The sequence below is a fragment of the Ornithodoros turicata genome, chromosome 6 (assembly GCF_037126465.1).
Source record: "Ornithodoros turicata isolate Travis chromosome 6, ASM3712646v1, whole genome shotgun sequence".
NCBI lineage: Eukaryota > Metazoa > Arthropoda > Arachnida > Ixodida > Argasidae > Ornithodoros > Ornithodoros turicata.
In genome coordinates, this window is record NC_088206.1 from 10344719 (window position 1) to 10362494 (window position 17776).

The 17776-nt window shown below is 44.8% G+C and overlaps 2 protein-coding genes across 2 annotated transcripts in view; one reads left to right on the forward strand and one right to left on the reverse strand.

Moving 5' to 3' along the window:
* The window catches only part of LOC135399034 (uncharacterized), a 291504-nt gene that overhangs the window by 165811 nt on the left and 107917 nt on the right, over positions 1-17776 (reverse strand). The gene's annotated exons all lie outside the window — the stretch shown is intronic.
* Positions 1-17776, forward strand: part of LOC135399033 (sushi, von Willebrand factor type A, EGF and pentraxin domain-containing protein 1-like) — a 155344-nt gene that overhangs the window by 113086 nt on the left and 24482 nt on the right. The window contains exons 11-15 of the mRNA XM_064630673.1: positions 1570-1743; positions 7040-7219; positions 8576-8749; positions 13972-14151; positions 15934-16131. Coding sequence (XP_064486743.1) covers positions 1570-1743; positions 7040-7219; positions 8576-8749; positions 13972-14151; positions 15934-16131 — 906 coding nt within the window. The remainder of the gene's footprint in view (positions 1-1569; positions 1744-7039; positions 7220-8575; positions 8750-13971; positions 14152-15933; positions 16132-17776) is intronic.

Below are 17776 nucleotides of genomic sequence, written 5' to 3' on the forward strand. Positions count from 1 at the left end.
TCATAGAAATTGAACACACTTAAAATGTACATTTCAAAATATTTATCTATAGACACACGGTAACCGATATTAGCTACAATGCGAATAAATTTTTGCATAATTAAAAGTCCATTTAAGTTTGACGTAGTACTTCATATCAATGAGAATAGTTTAGGTGGGGCATAAATAGGAGGTACACTGAGGTAACTTTTTTCTAAATAGGAAGATGTGTATATCAAATCAATGATTCTGCAGACGTTTATTCTCAATATATTCAACATGAGCATCCAAAATTAGATGGTTTCAATATTTAAATTGCGAAAGTCCGAGCTTGTGCTTTTCTGTTGCTTGTGGCTATGCTATAGATTATAATATGATTATGATCACCAATGAACGAGCCACACTTTTTTAAATAATTGTTCCCGCGCAACAGTTACAAACCAACCATATAGGCGTTCTGAAAGAATGATTAGCATTTTGTTTTGTTTTTTCGCTCTTTATTCGCTCTTTCTCCTTCTTTCCACTTATGGATTTTACCTCTTCACCTGTTCGAGTTTGCATATCGCTCATTACCATAGTTGCGTCGCCTTAGTAGCACAATTTTCACAAATTACAAATGAAATAAAATACAGAACAGTCCTTGAGGTTGGCTTCTCCTCATGTTGAGTGAAGATGCAGCGAAAGCACGCTTTACAGGAGCCCCGTTCGCTCCATTTCCGGCTTCTGGTACGCTTACGCCTAACCTACAACAATAAATATATGTTCAAGCTTTCGAGTTTTCATTCGCCACATGCAGTGCAATAAGCACAATACAGTTTTTTTTTTATCACAAGTAGAGGAAGAGATTTCTGCGTATGTCAAACCTGCGCATGCGTAAAAATGTATGTGTAATCATCCTAAAGCTAAAACTTTCAGAATCCTGTTTCTCCCTGTGTATGAACACAGCAACGCCTCCCTTTGTTTTCTCTTGTTTCCTGCTATGCTAACCTCTAATCGATATACCCATTTAAGTATGTACAGTAGTTAATGCATCTGAGGGTCTGCATCCTCAGTCAACGCATTCTCACTAGACTTTGTAGGTATATTCACTGGTCTCCACTTTGTCATACAATCATGACATAAAGGTGCAAGCGCCTGCTGAAAGGAAGCTGCGCAATCCAGCGGCCGGCACGAAAAATCTAGGGCTTTATGGGGAAACCTCCCTAGATCTTCCCATACCTGTACTTCCCTTGCCCTACCTATGCTTGCCGCGTATGACGTCATCGAATCTGCAGAGTGACGTCATTTGTTGCCCAATAAATGATGATTGTATGGGCAGCCTCGTTTTATTTCCCACATTATTCCAGACGTAGCTCTACGGAAACATATGCGGCATATTAAATATATCTCCCTGTTTGTATCCTTCCTTTTATTCTCATATTAGGGGCGTGCCACTTTCGCAAACACTACACGAGCTATGTGCATGACATGTGCGTGTCTTACTCAGATACTACCGAAAGCAGTATTAGGTCCGTATTACGTCGCGCGTTCTCCTTGGATGTTCCTCCGTTTCAACGTATCTGGTTCGTACTCTCCTTTTTTCTCTCCTAGTGAACTCGTGCACGGACTTATCCTCACCGGACAGCGTCGTGCTCGACGTGAAGGGCCTACGAACCGGCGACGAGGCACGCTACACCTGCAAACAAGGTCACAAGCTCATCGGCAACACGACCAGAGTTTGTCAGCTGGGAGGATCGTGGAGCGGAGAGGAGCCCTTATGCAAATGTGAGACACCGTTTGCTTTCAGATATCCGCGACTAAAGCAGTGGGGATGTGCCAACGCAATGCGGAAGACGTAATGTTGCTCGACAGTGCGTAATTACGTGCGCAACGTGTGTTACTTTTCCTGATTAGAGCCAGATCCTCATAATGGTTTGCAAATTACAGTTCGTGGGCAAGATTAATTACCATCAGGTGAATAATTCTAGTACTGCATGTAAGTTAAGGGTGGGTGCTGTGTACCATAAGAAACAAGCCAGCCATAATACGCATCTCGCATTCTATTTCACGCATTTCGCAATCTATTCGCATAATTTTCGCAGTCTATTTATAGTCGAGAAAGTCGGCTATAGGCTAATTAAAACGAACATAACGCGGACACTGAACATAGGAACGACAGCGATCGCATGTCACACAAGTCATAAGTCACGTCGATAAGCCACAGTCGCAGCTTAGAGAATGAATTATTTATTTTTTATTTCGTGTTAGCGCCGCGAAACAACTGTGGCTATGAGCGGCGTACAGATGTTGACAGCTGGAGAGAGGACAGCAAGAAGGAGTGGGGACAGGGGGGGCTAGTATGCGCCCTGAGCCGACTTCAGGGGGAACTATGCCGACATTCGTCTGGAAAGTCTTCGGAAAACCCAGGGAAAACCTCAGGCAGCACAGCCGGTGGTAGCATTCGAACCCACCACCTTTCCCAGTCTTCAGCACGACCTTGGCTACCACTGACGAGCGGAACGCCTTAACCCCCGCGACCATGCCGCTGGTAAATAAATCACTCGATGAAATATTGAAATGCACCCAAGAAGGTGCACCGCGGACGTTGTGAAAGAGAGTGTGTCACGACAGGAAAATCGCATTAAGCAGAGACTAGGAAAGTAACTCGTGGAACAGCTTAAAACCAAAAAGCAGCGTCAATGAAGGTTAAAAAAAAACTGTTTCCATATTAGTTAGCAAGGCACCATAATTATTATCAATAATGCGTCTCCCTTCATTTTAAGACGTTTTACTGGACTTCGAAAGGTACGTCGGGTGGAGAACTCAACACCGACTGATGTAATTCCAAGTCCTCCTCCTCCTCCTTCCTTCGTCTCTGGTCGATATGCTTCTCTATCCTCTCTTATCCCCTTTTATACCCTGTTTATCCCCTTTTTCTTACCTACGTTCGTCGCCAACCGCAAAGCTGACATCACCCAAAATACAGCTGTAGGTGATCTACGTCTGCTAAACCTCCTAACAATAACACAAGAAGAAAATAAAAGAAAGGCGGAACAACCGGTTTACCTCGATCTCACGTTCGCTCGTTCGCTTTGAACTCATCGTCATTTTTTCTCCACCCTATTCCTAAACAAAAAGAGATAGAAGAAAACAAAACAAAAATAAAATAAAATAAGTAATCTAGCATCCTTTACCGGCGGATGCGCAATTTCCCCTGTTTCACATAAAGCTCCATAAATCAACAAAAAACGTTCGTGACACCGGCAGAGAAACGCAACACTTCATCAAAACCACCACCACCTCCACCACGACAACAACAATAACAACAGCGTATATGTAGCCCTCTACCTCTGTTGCGTCCACGACATACCTATTTGTAACGTTCGAGAACCGGAAGCTGGCGCCCACACACACACACGTACATACACGCAAGCTGAGTAATTTCCAGAAGAACGTGCGTTGGCCGCGAAGTCCTGAAAGGTGGTGCAGAGAACCTTGCCAGCACATCCTGATTAATGGTAACGTTGCGAGAGAAAGCGAAACACTTCATCCCCTAAAGCAGATTTTTTTTTCCTGTTGTTACGATGCGCCCTGCGGGTTCGCAGAGTAACGCCGGAGGTGCGTGATAGGGCGTGTTATGTGATGTGCCGAGTTTCGGTGCTGTGTCATAACTCAGTTTGGAATAAGGGAAGTATAAGGCTCCGAAAGGGCGCAGCCATGATGAGCGTGTCTTGAAGCGAATTAGGGGAATGAAGACGATGAGAGAAAGGATATATATATATCTAAGCGGGGATCCATTGAGCAACACGTGTAGCATAATAATAAGCGGTGCTTTTTGTTGGAATAGCTGGACGTAATACAGATGAAAAGATGGATTAGCTGTCAGTAGATAGAGTAGAGTAGTAACGACAGAGACGTACTTAAGTGATGCGTGTATTTGTTGGGAAGGTGGTAGAAAACTCTCAGGGGACATGAGCGAACATAACACGCTTCCAGAAAGGAAGATAATGTGGGTAGTGGTTGTACGAAGGCATATAGGAAAAGCACGGAGCCAAAGCTTCGAACGGCAAAGCAACGACGGCAGAAAGGCGAGCGAATGCGTAATGCCGAATTAACTCGACTGGCAGCCTCCCCCGCATCCCGCCAGTGGCAAACGCTGATCGTTTCGACCACAACTGTTTATTGCGGTAGTATGTCATAGCCTGAAGCAATCATTCATTCGCCCATCATCACGAAACATATCACATAGAACGGAGGGCATCACGTGTTAGCTTGTTACCTTCTGCTTCTGATTTAAAAACAAATGAAACGACGACGTTTGGGAAAAAGTATTTATCCATCTCATAAATCAAAGCTTAGTGCACTGTGACATTTCCACTGTGTGCATTGAATGCACAGTACACCGTGACATTGTACTGGTGACATTTGCAATGTTCCTTCGTTGTCTATGCGGCATGAGAACTCCAATCACCATCATCAATTTTTTTAAAGAAAAGTGAGCGCTCCCGCCTCTTTAATCCTGAGACAGCCGAGATTAACATTCCCCAAATTTCGCGAATGTTCCGCAAAATTAGATTCCGCCTTTCTTCTCGGAAATGTGCGCTGCAAACTCTCAGAACTTTTCACTCTGTCTCGTCTCCTCGAGGTTTTCTGGGACATTAAGGCTCGCGCCGCATATTGTTTGGGAACGCCACTGCGATAAGATTAATTGTCCTCTGACACTTCTACATAGTGCCTGCGAAAGACAGTTTCGAGAAATAAAGTCCCACCCACGCAATAGAGCACAGAGTTCCTCCCACACACACACACAGATACATTGGATGGTGATGGGGTGGGCGATGAGCAGGGCGATGAGCGAGGCAAATGAGCATTTATCTGCGAAAAAGTGCAAACCATGCCCACATGAGGCGCGTGACACACTTTTACGATACATCACTTGAGAGATATACGCAGTCGCGTTTCCTTTTTCGTTTTATTCACTTTCGTCGCGATGACACAATGCGTTTTGCAGAATGTCAAAAGGTGCAGGCATTTTATGCAGGCACATGTCACGAAAGACATGCGTAACGCAGTGCGTGCTGTGTCTTCCTAAACATTACTCAGTGAGAAACGCCGGTACACAATACAGGGTGTCCACGCTAAGTGTGAACAGATTTTTTAAAAATATATATAACACTTTTTCCAAGATGAAATCAATTGCAATATAGCATATGCTACAGGGCACTCCCTAGCAGGGCATTAGCAAAGTCCAAAGGCAATGTCTTAATTAACTTTCGTTAATTAACTTTTTAATTATAAGAGCTACAAAGTTGTCCCAATAAGAACATCTGTTCCTTTTGGTCACCTGATATCGTAGCCTTTTTCAGAACAAAAATCCGTTCGATAGATCGCCCGCAAAAAATTCGTGAAGGAACGCCATTTTTTTTCTTTATTTTGTTCATTGCGCTTCTTAGAAGACGCGTCTTTCTTTCACCCACAATGTGAGAGGGAGAAAGAGCACACTATCGCCTCTCGCGTCCTGGTAAAAGATTAAAAGGAAACAGAAAATGCAACCCAAGATAAGGCCAGTTCCGATAGAGTCGCCCGATACATTTGTTTTTGTTTTGTTTCGGCAAGTTAAAGCTCATCTTCGACGAATGAGGCGGCACTGTGCTCCTTCCCCCTCTCCCGTTGGGGATGAAGGAAATACGCGCCTTCTAAGAAGCGCAATGAACAAAATAAAGAAAAAAATGGCGTTCCTTCACGAATTTTTTGCGGGCGATCTATCGAACGGATTTTTGTTCTGAAAACGGCTACGATATCAGGTGACCGAAAGGAACAGATGTTCTCATTGGGACAACTTTGCAGATTTTATAATTAAAAAGTTAATTAATGAAAGTTAATTAAGACATTGCCTTTGGACTTTGCTAATGCCCTGCTAGGGAGTGCCCTTCAGCATATGCTATATTGCAATTGATTTCATCTTGGAAAAAGTGTTATATATATTTTTAAAAAATCTGTTCACACTTAGCGTGGACACCCTGTATATGTTGGCGAATTTTATCTAGCGGCCAATTTCTAGTGCTGTAATGTATTGGACAAAAACGTATGCACGAGGAAAACTGTCCAGTGTGTGCAAGTGTGGAAAACACGGAGCACATCCTCATGCACTGCACAAGATATGCACCCCAAAGAGTTACGCTGAAATCTGCTCTCGACTGCTTGGACAATAGAACCTCCGATATGGTCTAGGTGCTGGGTGTTGTAGTGTGGTGGGGTGTAATGTCAAGGTGAGCTGTGACATCGAAACTGTCCTTTAGGGCGACGTGCTAGGCATGTGGTCGTCGAGGTCCTTGGCCTATAGTTTCCTCTGTGGCGATTCCGTTCATTTCTAGGGGACGCAGATATGCATGTGCATATCTGTACAGTTCGACGTATCTTCTGTGGGGTGGATTCATTTAGAAGGGTTCATTATGGGAGTAGCCGAATTCGTCGGGTGACGAATTCAATTTCCCCTCTTCTTTTACATTCAAAATCAAACTCAAACTCAATTTGCACGAGGACTGCGGAACATGGTGCACTACAAAGGAAGAAAGAGAGAGAGAGAGAGAGAGAGATAAAAACCGAGTACACTGCAAGAGCTTGCTTAAAGGTACCCTTTTCTAGAACGGATGATTTAGTGGCCTAGCATGGGCTAACCTTAACAAAAAGGAGGAAAGGGGGGGTTAACGCTACAAGTGAGATTCCAATGGAAAGTTTTAAACCTTTTCCACGCAGCCTATGATTGACATGCTTTACATTACATCCTCAGCACTCTGCAGTAACACCTTTGTCACACTAACGCTTTTAATGATCGTTGAAACGAATGGCCAGTAACCATGCGCGTAGGACTATCAAGCGTCAACCTCTCAGGGAGCACTAGAATCAACGCTCCCCGAAGCTCCGTCGCCATCCATTTCAATGATAATTAAGCCTGCCCGTATAAGACCAATTGCCATTTATCTACGGAGTCACCTGTTGCACAAGAACTGATATTTCACTGTTTCACAGAGTATCTCATACATGTGTGACGAGTAATCATTATTCTCGTTTCTTCACGCAGTTATCGACTGCGGACCGCCGAGGGTTCCTGACTACGCGTCCGTTGACCTCGTCAACCGCACAACGACCTACCTGAGTGTCGTCCGCTACACCTGTCAGGACAACTTCACTCTTGTTGGGAATGACAGCAGAACCTGCGACGACACCGGACATTGGACCAATCAGGAACCGTCATGTGAAAGTGAGACATCCCTCCATGGGTTTTTGTGCCATCTATGCAATGAGTCATTTATCTGCCTCACATTTCTTTTCATACCACGGAAGTCTAGCCTGTGAAGGAACACTCATCATCGTTACCATCAGTATGATGCCTCATTAAGTTTTCCCTCGTCTTTTCTGCGTGCACAATATGATTTATCGGAGCTTTGATTACCTGTGCGCTCTTGTATGAAACAAACCTCCTGGTGCCACGCGAAGTATGCAATGGTTAGGCGGCACTAATTCTCACGCCACGGTCACGAAGCCTGGGAAGGAAATGTATGCAGCGTGCGTGATGATGATTCATTTTCGTGAAAGGTCACGAGGGTAGAAAGTCTAAAACATGGGAACACGTCTGAAAAAGAAGCAAGTAACATAGAAGCTACTTTCATGTTCGTCAAGGCAGAGTCACGAATGCTATTCTCAAAAGAATATTTCGTCGAAGGCGTTTTCAGCCTGTGCGAAGCAATAGTCATAGAAAAAGAAAGAAACAGAACATGGACGAGACAGTACGAGTTTTAAACTGCTGACTAGAAACGATATTAACTGTACACGCACATATGATGCGACCATAGCAGAAAATGCTCAGAAATAGCTGGGGACGTCATGCGCTCAAGCAAACGATGGAAAAAACATTGTCCAGCGTGTTTGTCGTAAAGCTTCATTCAATGCATTCAATACGTCTTATTCGCAGTTTTTATTCCTTCTTAAAACCAACCAACCAACCCAGTTTTACCGTAAACGAGCCCGTACTTACTAAATTCATTGTAAAAAAACTCAGTATTCTGTGCTTCGTCTTACATTTATTTCCTAGTGCAATGAAACAATAGACAACGAACCCTGCAGTAGATACATGACATGCATTACACACCGCCGTCTTTGTTGCAACATGCAGCTAGTCGCTGTGGAAACATCACTGGTCACGAAGAACATCACGTGTGAAACATAGATCGGTTATGTTCCAGTCCAAACCGTTTCGATTAGCACAATATCACTTTGAGATTTAACCCTATTTCGTGGTATTGCAGTGTAGTGGAAATCATATATCTCACAATTCTCATCCGGCTGCGAAAGCACGTATGATGGAACGTCCTGGAGTAGCCAGTCCCGATTGGCTTAGGACTAGCATCTCCTTTTTTCTTTTATCAATCAATCAATCGGTCACGTAACGGAAACAAATTACAGTCGTCCGTAAGAGAGTAGAGACAAAGTAGAGACGTGTAGAGAGTAGAGACAAACGAACTTAAACGAGTGCAGTTCGCCTGCCGATACTCGGCGAAAACCATTATTCTTATATTCAGTTGTGGTTACAAAGAGGTTACGCAATATCATTGCGCAGTGATATCCTGTGGAGAACCAGACGTCCCGCCGGGAGCATACACGGACGGCGACGATTACATGGTCCACGCCGTCGTCAAGTACGGATGCCTTCCGGGCCACATCATGGCTGGAAATGTGGAAAGGACGTGTCGGAAAGACGGCTCCTGGTCCGGAAAGCCTCCCACTTGTGTCTGTGAGTGTTTTCACGTCACTTCGTTGTGCTCTCTGTCCGTGGAATAAATAATGAATATGCCGAGATGGTAGACAATAATCATATACAGCCGTAATGTTTATCATGACGCATATTTAGACACGGAGAGGGGGGGGGGAGGAAGCGGCGGATCTCGGGTGTCGTCTCGCTCACCCAGCCACCCCGCCTCGGTTTCTTTTCGCCGCTAGTATTCCTTTGTATATGTTATCCGCCACGTGACCCACGTCACCTGTATCCAACGTGAGCCACGTGACTCGGGAGCCACGTGACTCGGGAACACATGCGGAGGCGTCACAGGCTTCATACTGCGGGCCGAATGAAGCAACAGCGAGTGTTTCTACAATATCCCCTCGTAATTGCACGCATACCGCAACAACGGCATGCCATCCGAGTCACGTGACCAAACGTGCTGTCACTGCACAAGCTTCAGTGCGTCTGCCACCGGCAAGGAGATTCCATGGGATGGTTTTTCGCAACTGCCACTGTCCTGAAGGGAGGTCAAAGGGAATCAAAGCGGGGTTTTTGAACATTGACTCCTTCTACGCTGCAATTGAGCGTCCGTTAGCAACAAGGGGATATAAGTCGACTTATCGCCTTTTTACTATTTTTGCTGCAAGGACATCTACATACCAGTAGGAACCTGCCAAAGAAGATTTAATGACCAAATTGCAATGTATTGGCCCGTTACAGGAGGGTACGAAGCGGGGGGGGGGGGGGGGTAATGGCAGGATCGGCTCGCCGTTGTTGGCCCGACAGAAGTGGACGTCGTCACGACTATAGCAAAAAAAAAAAAAAAAAAATGGGAGAAAAAGAAACGAAGCGGGAAATGCATGTGTGTCAATGTGACGGACAATCAGATCATTCCCCGTTTCCCGGTTTGGGAATTTTTCGACTTATTCCCTTATTGCATACAGAGGATCCCTTCATCATGCGGTTACTTATTCGCGCACTTAGTCTGTGGTTGCTTGTTTAGATTGTGCATACTGCTCTTGACTCTCCACGAAGTCATGCACACGTAGGAATTTTGCAGAAATTCTAGTTACACTCACCAGTATTGAGCAACGAAAATACTAATTACGTTCTTTACGGCAGGAGCTTTATTATAACACTGTCTCTGAGACTTCTGGGAAAGTGTGACGCCGATGCGATGCCATTACTTGATGAAAGTAATGGAACCAGTAATGAACTGCTAAGCATGAAACAGTTGCGAGTAAGATGTAATGCATTACTTTATGAAAGTGTAATGAGCAGTGGTGGTGCATCACAAGACAAAAAAAAATAACTTCTACACACTCTCCTTGGCACAAACTGGAGAGTTCACTTTGTGAACGAAATAACTTCAAAACTGCGGGAAAGTTTAAGAATATTCACCGCACATGACAGGAACCAGAGTGTGTGTGTGGGGGGGGGGGGGGGGTATGAAGCAACGGAAAGGTCTGCCAAACAGAGGTCGGCTTGCTATTCAAAGTAAGAAAAGAGAAAGAAAAAGAAAGGAAGTGGAGCGGGTCTAGTTCTCTGGCCATTCAAAATGGGTACGTCGTTCTGCATGAAGTCACGAACCTTCGCACAACAGCAGTATTATCAAACCGCTTCGTAATTTAATCTGTGCCCGAATAATTATGACGCTTTCCGTTGAGGGAAATTTGATTAGCATTTCAATGAACGGCCGCGCTCAACTTTCTGGCAGTAAATCCCAGACTGCGTTACGTGCTTTTTCATGATCCGCGCAAGTTACTGCGTGCGTATTGCACGTTGGGACTTGGCTTTTCACGATTGTGAATTTCACTAGAGCGTAAGCGCTCGTAAAACGGTTGCGAGAAGATAAAAATGTAAAAGATAAAAGATATGAAAGTTGAACGGTAAAATAAAGTAACGCTTAAAATCGAAGAGCACCAGGAATGATGTCATCCCCGGCAAGGGGTAAGGCGACTGGCTGCTTCATGTGCTCTGAACTGTTGAAAAGTATCTGATCAACTAAAGCTGTCTAGTGAGTCAGACATTAGTCAACCAAGGTACGGAAAGTTGTTCGATTTTAGATGACTTACGTGTATTAGTCAGATACAGAGGACACTTTGTTGAATGTCGAAGCTTCCTTCAGCGGTTAAGCGCGGTGATCTGACGACCTATCCGCCGGTGAAGGAAGGAAGGTATCGGAAAAGCCTACCGGTAAACGCAATCACACTTAGATGTGGAAAAAGCGTTCTGCAATATAGTCGACCACATACCGTAACTGTGAAAGCACTGTGCAAGAAAGTATTGCGGACAATGCGAACGCTGAGTGCCGCTCCCATCGTAGATGGAAAGTGAATTAAAGCTCCATAGTCTCGCCACCAAATGCGCGCCACTTAGCAGGCGACGTCGAAGTGTCGTCTGCTTCCAGTAGCGTTCATGGATACAATGAAGATGTATCGCACATAACGACACCATGAAGAAACGTCTCTAAGTGCAGCAAGGCGAATGATGATAATGATATTTCGTGGACGGCCGTCCACACAGTGTTTCAGAAGTACTTGGGCGCTCGCAACGCAGTGTCAGACAGTTTGCGTTCTCCGCAGTAGTGCACATGGTTTGTTGTGGTTTTTGCGGGACATTGACGCAGACAGCAAGTTGAGCCTATGAGTGTTTTGTGAGTGTGGCTTTCGCTGTTGGACTGTTTGCGTGTTGCATGTTCCGTGACAACTCAGTGTGCTTTTGCAATTGTTTTCTGTCGGATTCACCTCCACCACTAATGATCATCATGGCCATCATCATGCTCTTCATTGGCACCGTCAGTGCAGGAGTTTTTCCACCAAAGTAACTGGTGCAAGTGATGTGGAGTTGGGGGCCTCACACTAGTGAAGCCAAAATCTCCGCCGTTTGTTAGTCATCTTTTTTTTTGTCATCTTTGTCTTTATTCTATCTCATCCTTCTTTCACCGTTTGTTAGTTTATCCTTTATTTCCTAAATATTTTCTTTTCTTTTTTATTTATTTTATTCTTCTTTCATTTATTTTTTTTCTTTGCGGAATAGCAAGCCGACGTTCCGTTTGACTGACCTTTCCCCTCGTTTTTTTCCCTTTGGTCTAATAAATATATCCCCTCTCCCAAAATCTCAATTTTATTTTTTCTTGAAATCGAATCAAATCAATAATTTGTGGCTTTCCAGCCGCGAATGCAGCTTGTCGTCCGAAACATTTGTGCGTTTTTGTGTATGTGTTGATGATGATGACTGGGAGCATTGTTGTGTATGTGGGTTTGCTCCTTTTGTCGTATATGAATCATATGAATATAATATGCAAGATGCATATAACTTAGCCAATTATAGCCTAGCGAATTTGCGTCTGGAATATAATATAATATAATATGCAAGATGCAAGATGTATTAAATATACGGTATATTTGTTAACTTGAATGAATACCTCTCCGGTTATGAATCGTGCCCGGAACGGCTGTACACTAGCGTGAGCAGCACACCTAGAACCGTGTCTTCATCTCTCCATCTCCATGCAACAACGAATTATGTAATCAACTTTCCCAATTGCCTAATAAGCTGTCTTAATTTCCGTAACGAAGAAAAATTGAACGAAGGAGAGAAGATTACCCACGCCGCAGATAACGCACTTTCTTTTTCCAATCGCGCGAAACACCAAACTCAGGGATGTGGCGCCCACGGCAAATTTACACCAGCTCGCATTATCCTTTTATGCTCGAACAGTTTTCCGTTCGATAGAAGTTTAAATCTTTTAAGTATCACTTGGTTATGCACTTAGTTTGCACTCCGGTGAAAATGCGCATGTTGCATTAACACAATGCACGCCTGCTGGATTCGATTAATTTACATACTATAGAAATGCGTCTTTCCGAACTTGCTCCAAATGAGCCAGTCCTCGCTGGGAAACGATGTTCAGCTTCGTAAAGCATTATGCAGGGCCACACGAGGAGATTTAAAGATTAGCGAACGCCAGACAGGGTTGCCTCATTTAATTAGCAGCGTGCAACCTACAAATGGGATACGATGTACATTCTGTGCAACGTAATGCGGACCGACGTATGATGTTCTTGAGGCTAGCAAGCATAGAGTCGCGAGAGCCAATAGAGCCGACGCTAAATATATATTATGAACTCCATTTTAGAGGAAACGTGGGAATTGTTTACGTCACCAGGTCCGTCTGACGCGGCAGCTGCTGACTAGGGCCATTGCCCTTTGTAGCATGAAATATGAAGAGGAGCTAGGCCTCGCGATGGTTTCGTTGTCGCTGAGGTACGGCTCGCGTCAACGTTAACTTGAACACGGCTCCAGCCTGCGTAGCGGGAAGAGAGCCACCCTGGCAGAGCCTGGCAGAGAACATTGCCGTCACAACGAGGGTCGCCCCCTCTATCGGTAAATGGATGCGACCAAAACACCCTCCGTCGTCGTTTCTACAAAGCACCACTAGGGTCCCCAGGCCGGGACGGCGTTCAAGTTAACTCTTATGCGAGCTGTACAGGTCGTACATTCGTGGGTACTTCAGTTCTTCTGGAACTCTGTCCATCCATGCGAGCCATCCTGTCGGCTGCAAGATGCAGCACGTGGGTAACGCTTTGTTCACGTAATAGGCGAAAGCGCGATGGTCCTGCGCAGTAATTTTCTTACTCCTTTCAGGGTGTAAAAGCGGTGTCTTGTAAGTAAACACCCATTTTTGGTTCTACAGGCCTGAAAAAAGGTGCTTGTAAAACATCCATTTGAAACGGTGTCTTATATGGAATCCAACCTCCTCTGAAAATGTGTTCTCTGTAGAATGTGCCATTGGAAGTGGTGCTCTTTGCATAATAATCCGCTACACTACAGTAAAAAAACTACTCTACTTACTCCCGAAAAGTCCATGCCATAGGACGAGGCATAAACGAGGCATCGGACGAGGGGCATAAAACATGTACTGGGTGAACAGCGGTGTGCGAGACTCTAACCGCTACATGTTTATTTCCCACTCCTGTACCTCTACCGTTGTTCTAAATCAATCTGTTGCTTACTAATTTTCACGGATATATTCGATTGCGACCCTTCTCTTTATTCCTTGTCCTGCATTACCTTTTTCCTTTCTGTCTCTTTCTACCTTATCAAATGACCGTTGTGCCTGGGGGTAGTGGGCAGTACCTCATGTGGCGAATTTCCCCATTCATCATCATTAATTTATCTGTTGTTGTTACCAAATTGCCTTTAAAAATGTTCTGTTCGGTTTTCTGCAGTTGTGGACTGTGGTCGTGTACCGCCCATTCTGAAAGGCGAAGTAAGCTACCAAAATGGAAGCACTTATCTCGGAAGTCGCATATCTTACACCTGTAGAGAAGGGTATCACCTCAACGGGATGCAAGCAAGGACGTGCGGAGAAGATGGCCGATGGAGTGGTACCCCTCCTAAGTGCGAAGGTACGTTTAAGTGTATCATCCCACATCAAGTAAACACTACAACACTATTGGAGAACGTACTGTTAGCTATAGCCTACACATACCCGAGCGCATGTTTGCAGGACAACCCGCGAGATTAGAATATGAACGACCAACTTGTTTTGCGCTGACCGTTATTTGATTTGAACGTTCTGCTAGGTCTCAAATAATCTTCTTTTTACAAAAACGACTTAATTGAACACTTAATTATGTAAAAAGGAAGATTATTTAAAAATGATCCGTTTCACCTGTCAGCTTCATTTTTACAAAATGAAACTCACCAAGGAATTTATTTTACAACAAAATGTTTCAACGGAATTTATTTTATTACAAATTTTATTACAAATAATTTATTTTACAACAAAAGGAATTTATTTTACAACACAAAAGATTATTTAAAATTTACTCTGAGTAACTGACCGAGGCTAAAGCGGAGATACGATCGGCGATTGGCGGTTTACTAATCTCCATCACAGCTTGTATTTCGCGAGGTGTACGCCAGGTTTGGGGAACCGTCGTTGGCAAAACGAAGTCACGTGCGTTGGCAGTCGCCGATGGTTGTTTCCGATGATGGATGCCATTGTGCGAAGGAGATACGAAGGAAAACTATATGTGCAAGGCAGATAAGGTCCTGACCTCACCTTACGAAACTCGAAAACGACGGCAACACCAAAGTGCGCTTGTGTTGCCAACGATTTACCGTTTCCCAATCACGTGATATATTGGTGTGACGTGGTGCGGCGGCTGGTCTATTCCTGAACTGAGCTGAAACTGCTTCACAGCTATGCTCGTATTAGAGACGATCGTCATAATGGCCTTTGTGTTATATCCGGCGTGCACACAAATACTTTTTTTTAATTTCTGTGTTTATCAGCAAGGAGACAATTCTTTTCACTAAAAAAGAAAGACAGAGAGAGAGAGAAGCTTCTTCGAAGCACAAGACGACAAAAGTAGTTCTCATAAAAGGATCATGTTATCAGTCACTGGGTGGGAATTAGCTAAGTAACCCGCATCACCATCAGCATCGTTAAGCAGTGGAAGTAGCTCTCAATAAAACGCGCAGAATCTATGGTGACCTCTGCAGTTCCGCCACCGGCACTATACAGATATCCTAAAGCCCTACCGGACAACGACTTATCACATATCTGACGATATACAGCAAGACAATAAAGTAAAGTAATACTGCTTGCCGAATCAAGCTACAATGAAATGAGGTTACTTTAGCAGCACATATCGAACGTGCACTCGGTGACACATGACGGCGCACACATGCACAGATGACGGAGACATGCTTGGGAGCGAAGGTAGAAAATTTAAAGCGCTTTTATATCTGCCTAGATGTGTTCTGCTCAATGTACGATGCTCATGTCCGCGATACGCCGACGAGATTTCATACCCACTAACTCGGTTTAGCTTATTTTTTTCCTTTGATCTTTCCGCAGAGACCCTTTAGCTTTTAGACTCTTTCTGTAACATGTCGAATTATTATTGGCTAAAGGGCTCGGCATACGCTGGTGCCACTAGATATCACGCCATAATCTGCAAAGTACATCATCATAAATTCCTAAATTCAGCATTTTGCAGACAAGTCATCCCACAAATCCAGACACAACCAACAAATAGCAACTCCGTTTTGGTGATACCGGGCGGGGCGTTTCATCTACTACCAAATCAGCGAATCAATCAATAACAAATAGAAGCTTGCTGTCACACACAGTTTTTCATAATCCCTGTTCCTCTACCTTTTTTATCTTATACCCACAGAAATTCGATGCTCACCGCCAGAAGTCCCGCGAAATTCCACCGTGGTTTACGGAGGTAACGACAGATCTTCAGCAGAGTCGTTCAAGATCGGTTCAACGGTTCAATACCGTTGCGTGTCTGGCTACATTGTGGAAGGGGAATCCCTCCGCACGTGCGACTCGTCAGGAGCCTGGACGGGAACGCCGCCTTCATGTATCTGTAAGTGGACGTCCATCGTTTTTTCCGGTCTTGTAATCTAAGCATTCATTTAGTGCGCATAAACTGGCGGCAGTAAAGGATTAAAGCTATCAGGGTAGATGATGGGGAAAAACAGAACTGCATTCCACTAGTCCATTACATACTCACTATTACTTCATTATTTTACACAGGAGCATTTTTTTTCAATGCCCAACGGTGACGTCTACTTTGTTAATACGTAAACTAAAGATACGAAGGACCAGCGGTATGGCCGAGAGGGTTAAGGCGTACCGTTCGTTGGTGGTAGCCAGGGTCGTGCTGAAGACTGGGAGGTGGTGGGTTCGAATCCTACCATCGGATGTGCTGTCTGAGGTTTTCCCTGGGTTTTCCCGAAGACTTTCCAGGCGAATGTGGGCACAGATCCCCCTGAACTCGGCCCAGGACGCATACTGACCCGCCTTTCCCCCACTCATTCCTGCTGTCCTCTCTCCATCTGTCCGCATCCGAACGCCGCACATAGCCACAGTTGCTTCGTGGCGCTAGCACGGAATAAAAAGAGATAAGAAGCACCTAGCGAATCTAACAAAAAAAGAAAAGAAGAAAACCGAGCTACTGTATCGGATTTCCACTTTAAACCATGACTCATCCGAGATGTCGAGCGGTATATAACACGTACCATTAGCTTTTTGGAACTGACGAAATTATGAAAAATGAAACTTGATTAGTAGATCGCGGATATTTATGCATGTTTTGTCCCGATATGGTTTCGTATCTGGACGATGAAAAAAACACTCCGCCTGATCTTTGCTTGGGACCGAGCAGAAGGGTTCTATGGTGCACACAAATGCATATCTTGCACGTTGTTGCATATTTTGCATGAAACTGCATATTTTGCCTTATTTTCAGGTGCGAGAGCTTATTACTTTTTTCGTGGATTGTTTTGCTTGTTTCGGGAGGGCGCTGGATCGTCTTTCGCGAGAATTCTGGTCGGAATCGAACATTTTCCATGTTTCGGTATGGGGGAAGTGCGCGGTGTTCAGCCCGTACCTCGGCTGCTCCATCCTCCACTGAGTGCACGGCCAATGGGCCGTACTTCACCTTCGCCACATAACTGTTAGGAAGACAGGCGGCGTTCGCATTTTAACCGTTGGTGGTGGTGGTGGTGGTGGTGATGGCGAAAGGGCTCGTCGTTGTCGGCCTCACAGAGGTGGACAACGTCACGACTGACGCCCTGAGGGGAATGTGCGTCCTGGGCCGACTTCTAAGGGAACTGTGCCGACATATGTCTGACAGCGTCTCACAGATTGTAACCGGGGGGAGGGGGGGATGGCAGTATCGGCTTCCCGTTGTTGGCCGCACAGAAGTGGGCGTCGTCACAACTATAGCACAAAAAAAAAAAAGAAGAAGAAGAAGAAGACGAACAAGAAGAAGGACGGACGGACGGACATTGTAACCGGCTTGATGCAGTGCCGACAAGCCCGAGCACACGAAAAACACGGTCATACGCGTATGTTTTTCATGTTGGCCATACTCAGGCTTGTTTCGTCACGCGTCTCGTCCACGAGCTAGCCTGCGTTTACGCTACTTCATCCATCGCTAACGCAAAGCCTTCAGCTCCTCTGATTTATACATGTGGCGCAATTATTCTTTATTGTGTGAAGCAGAA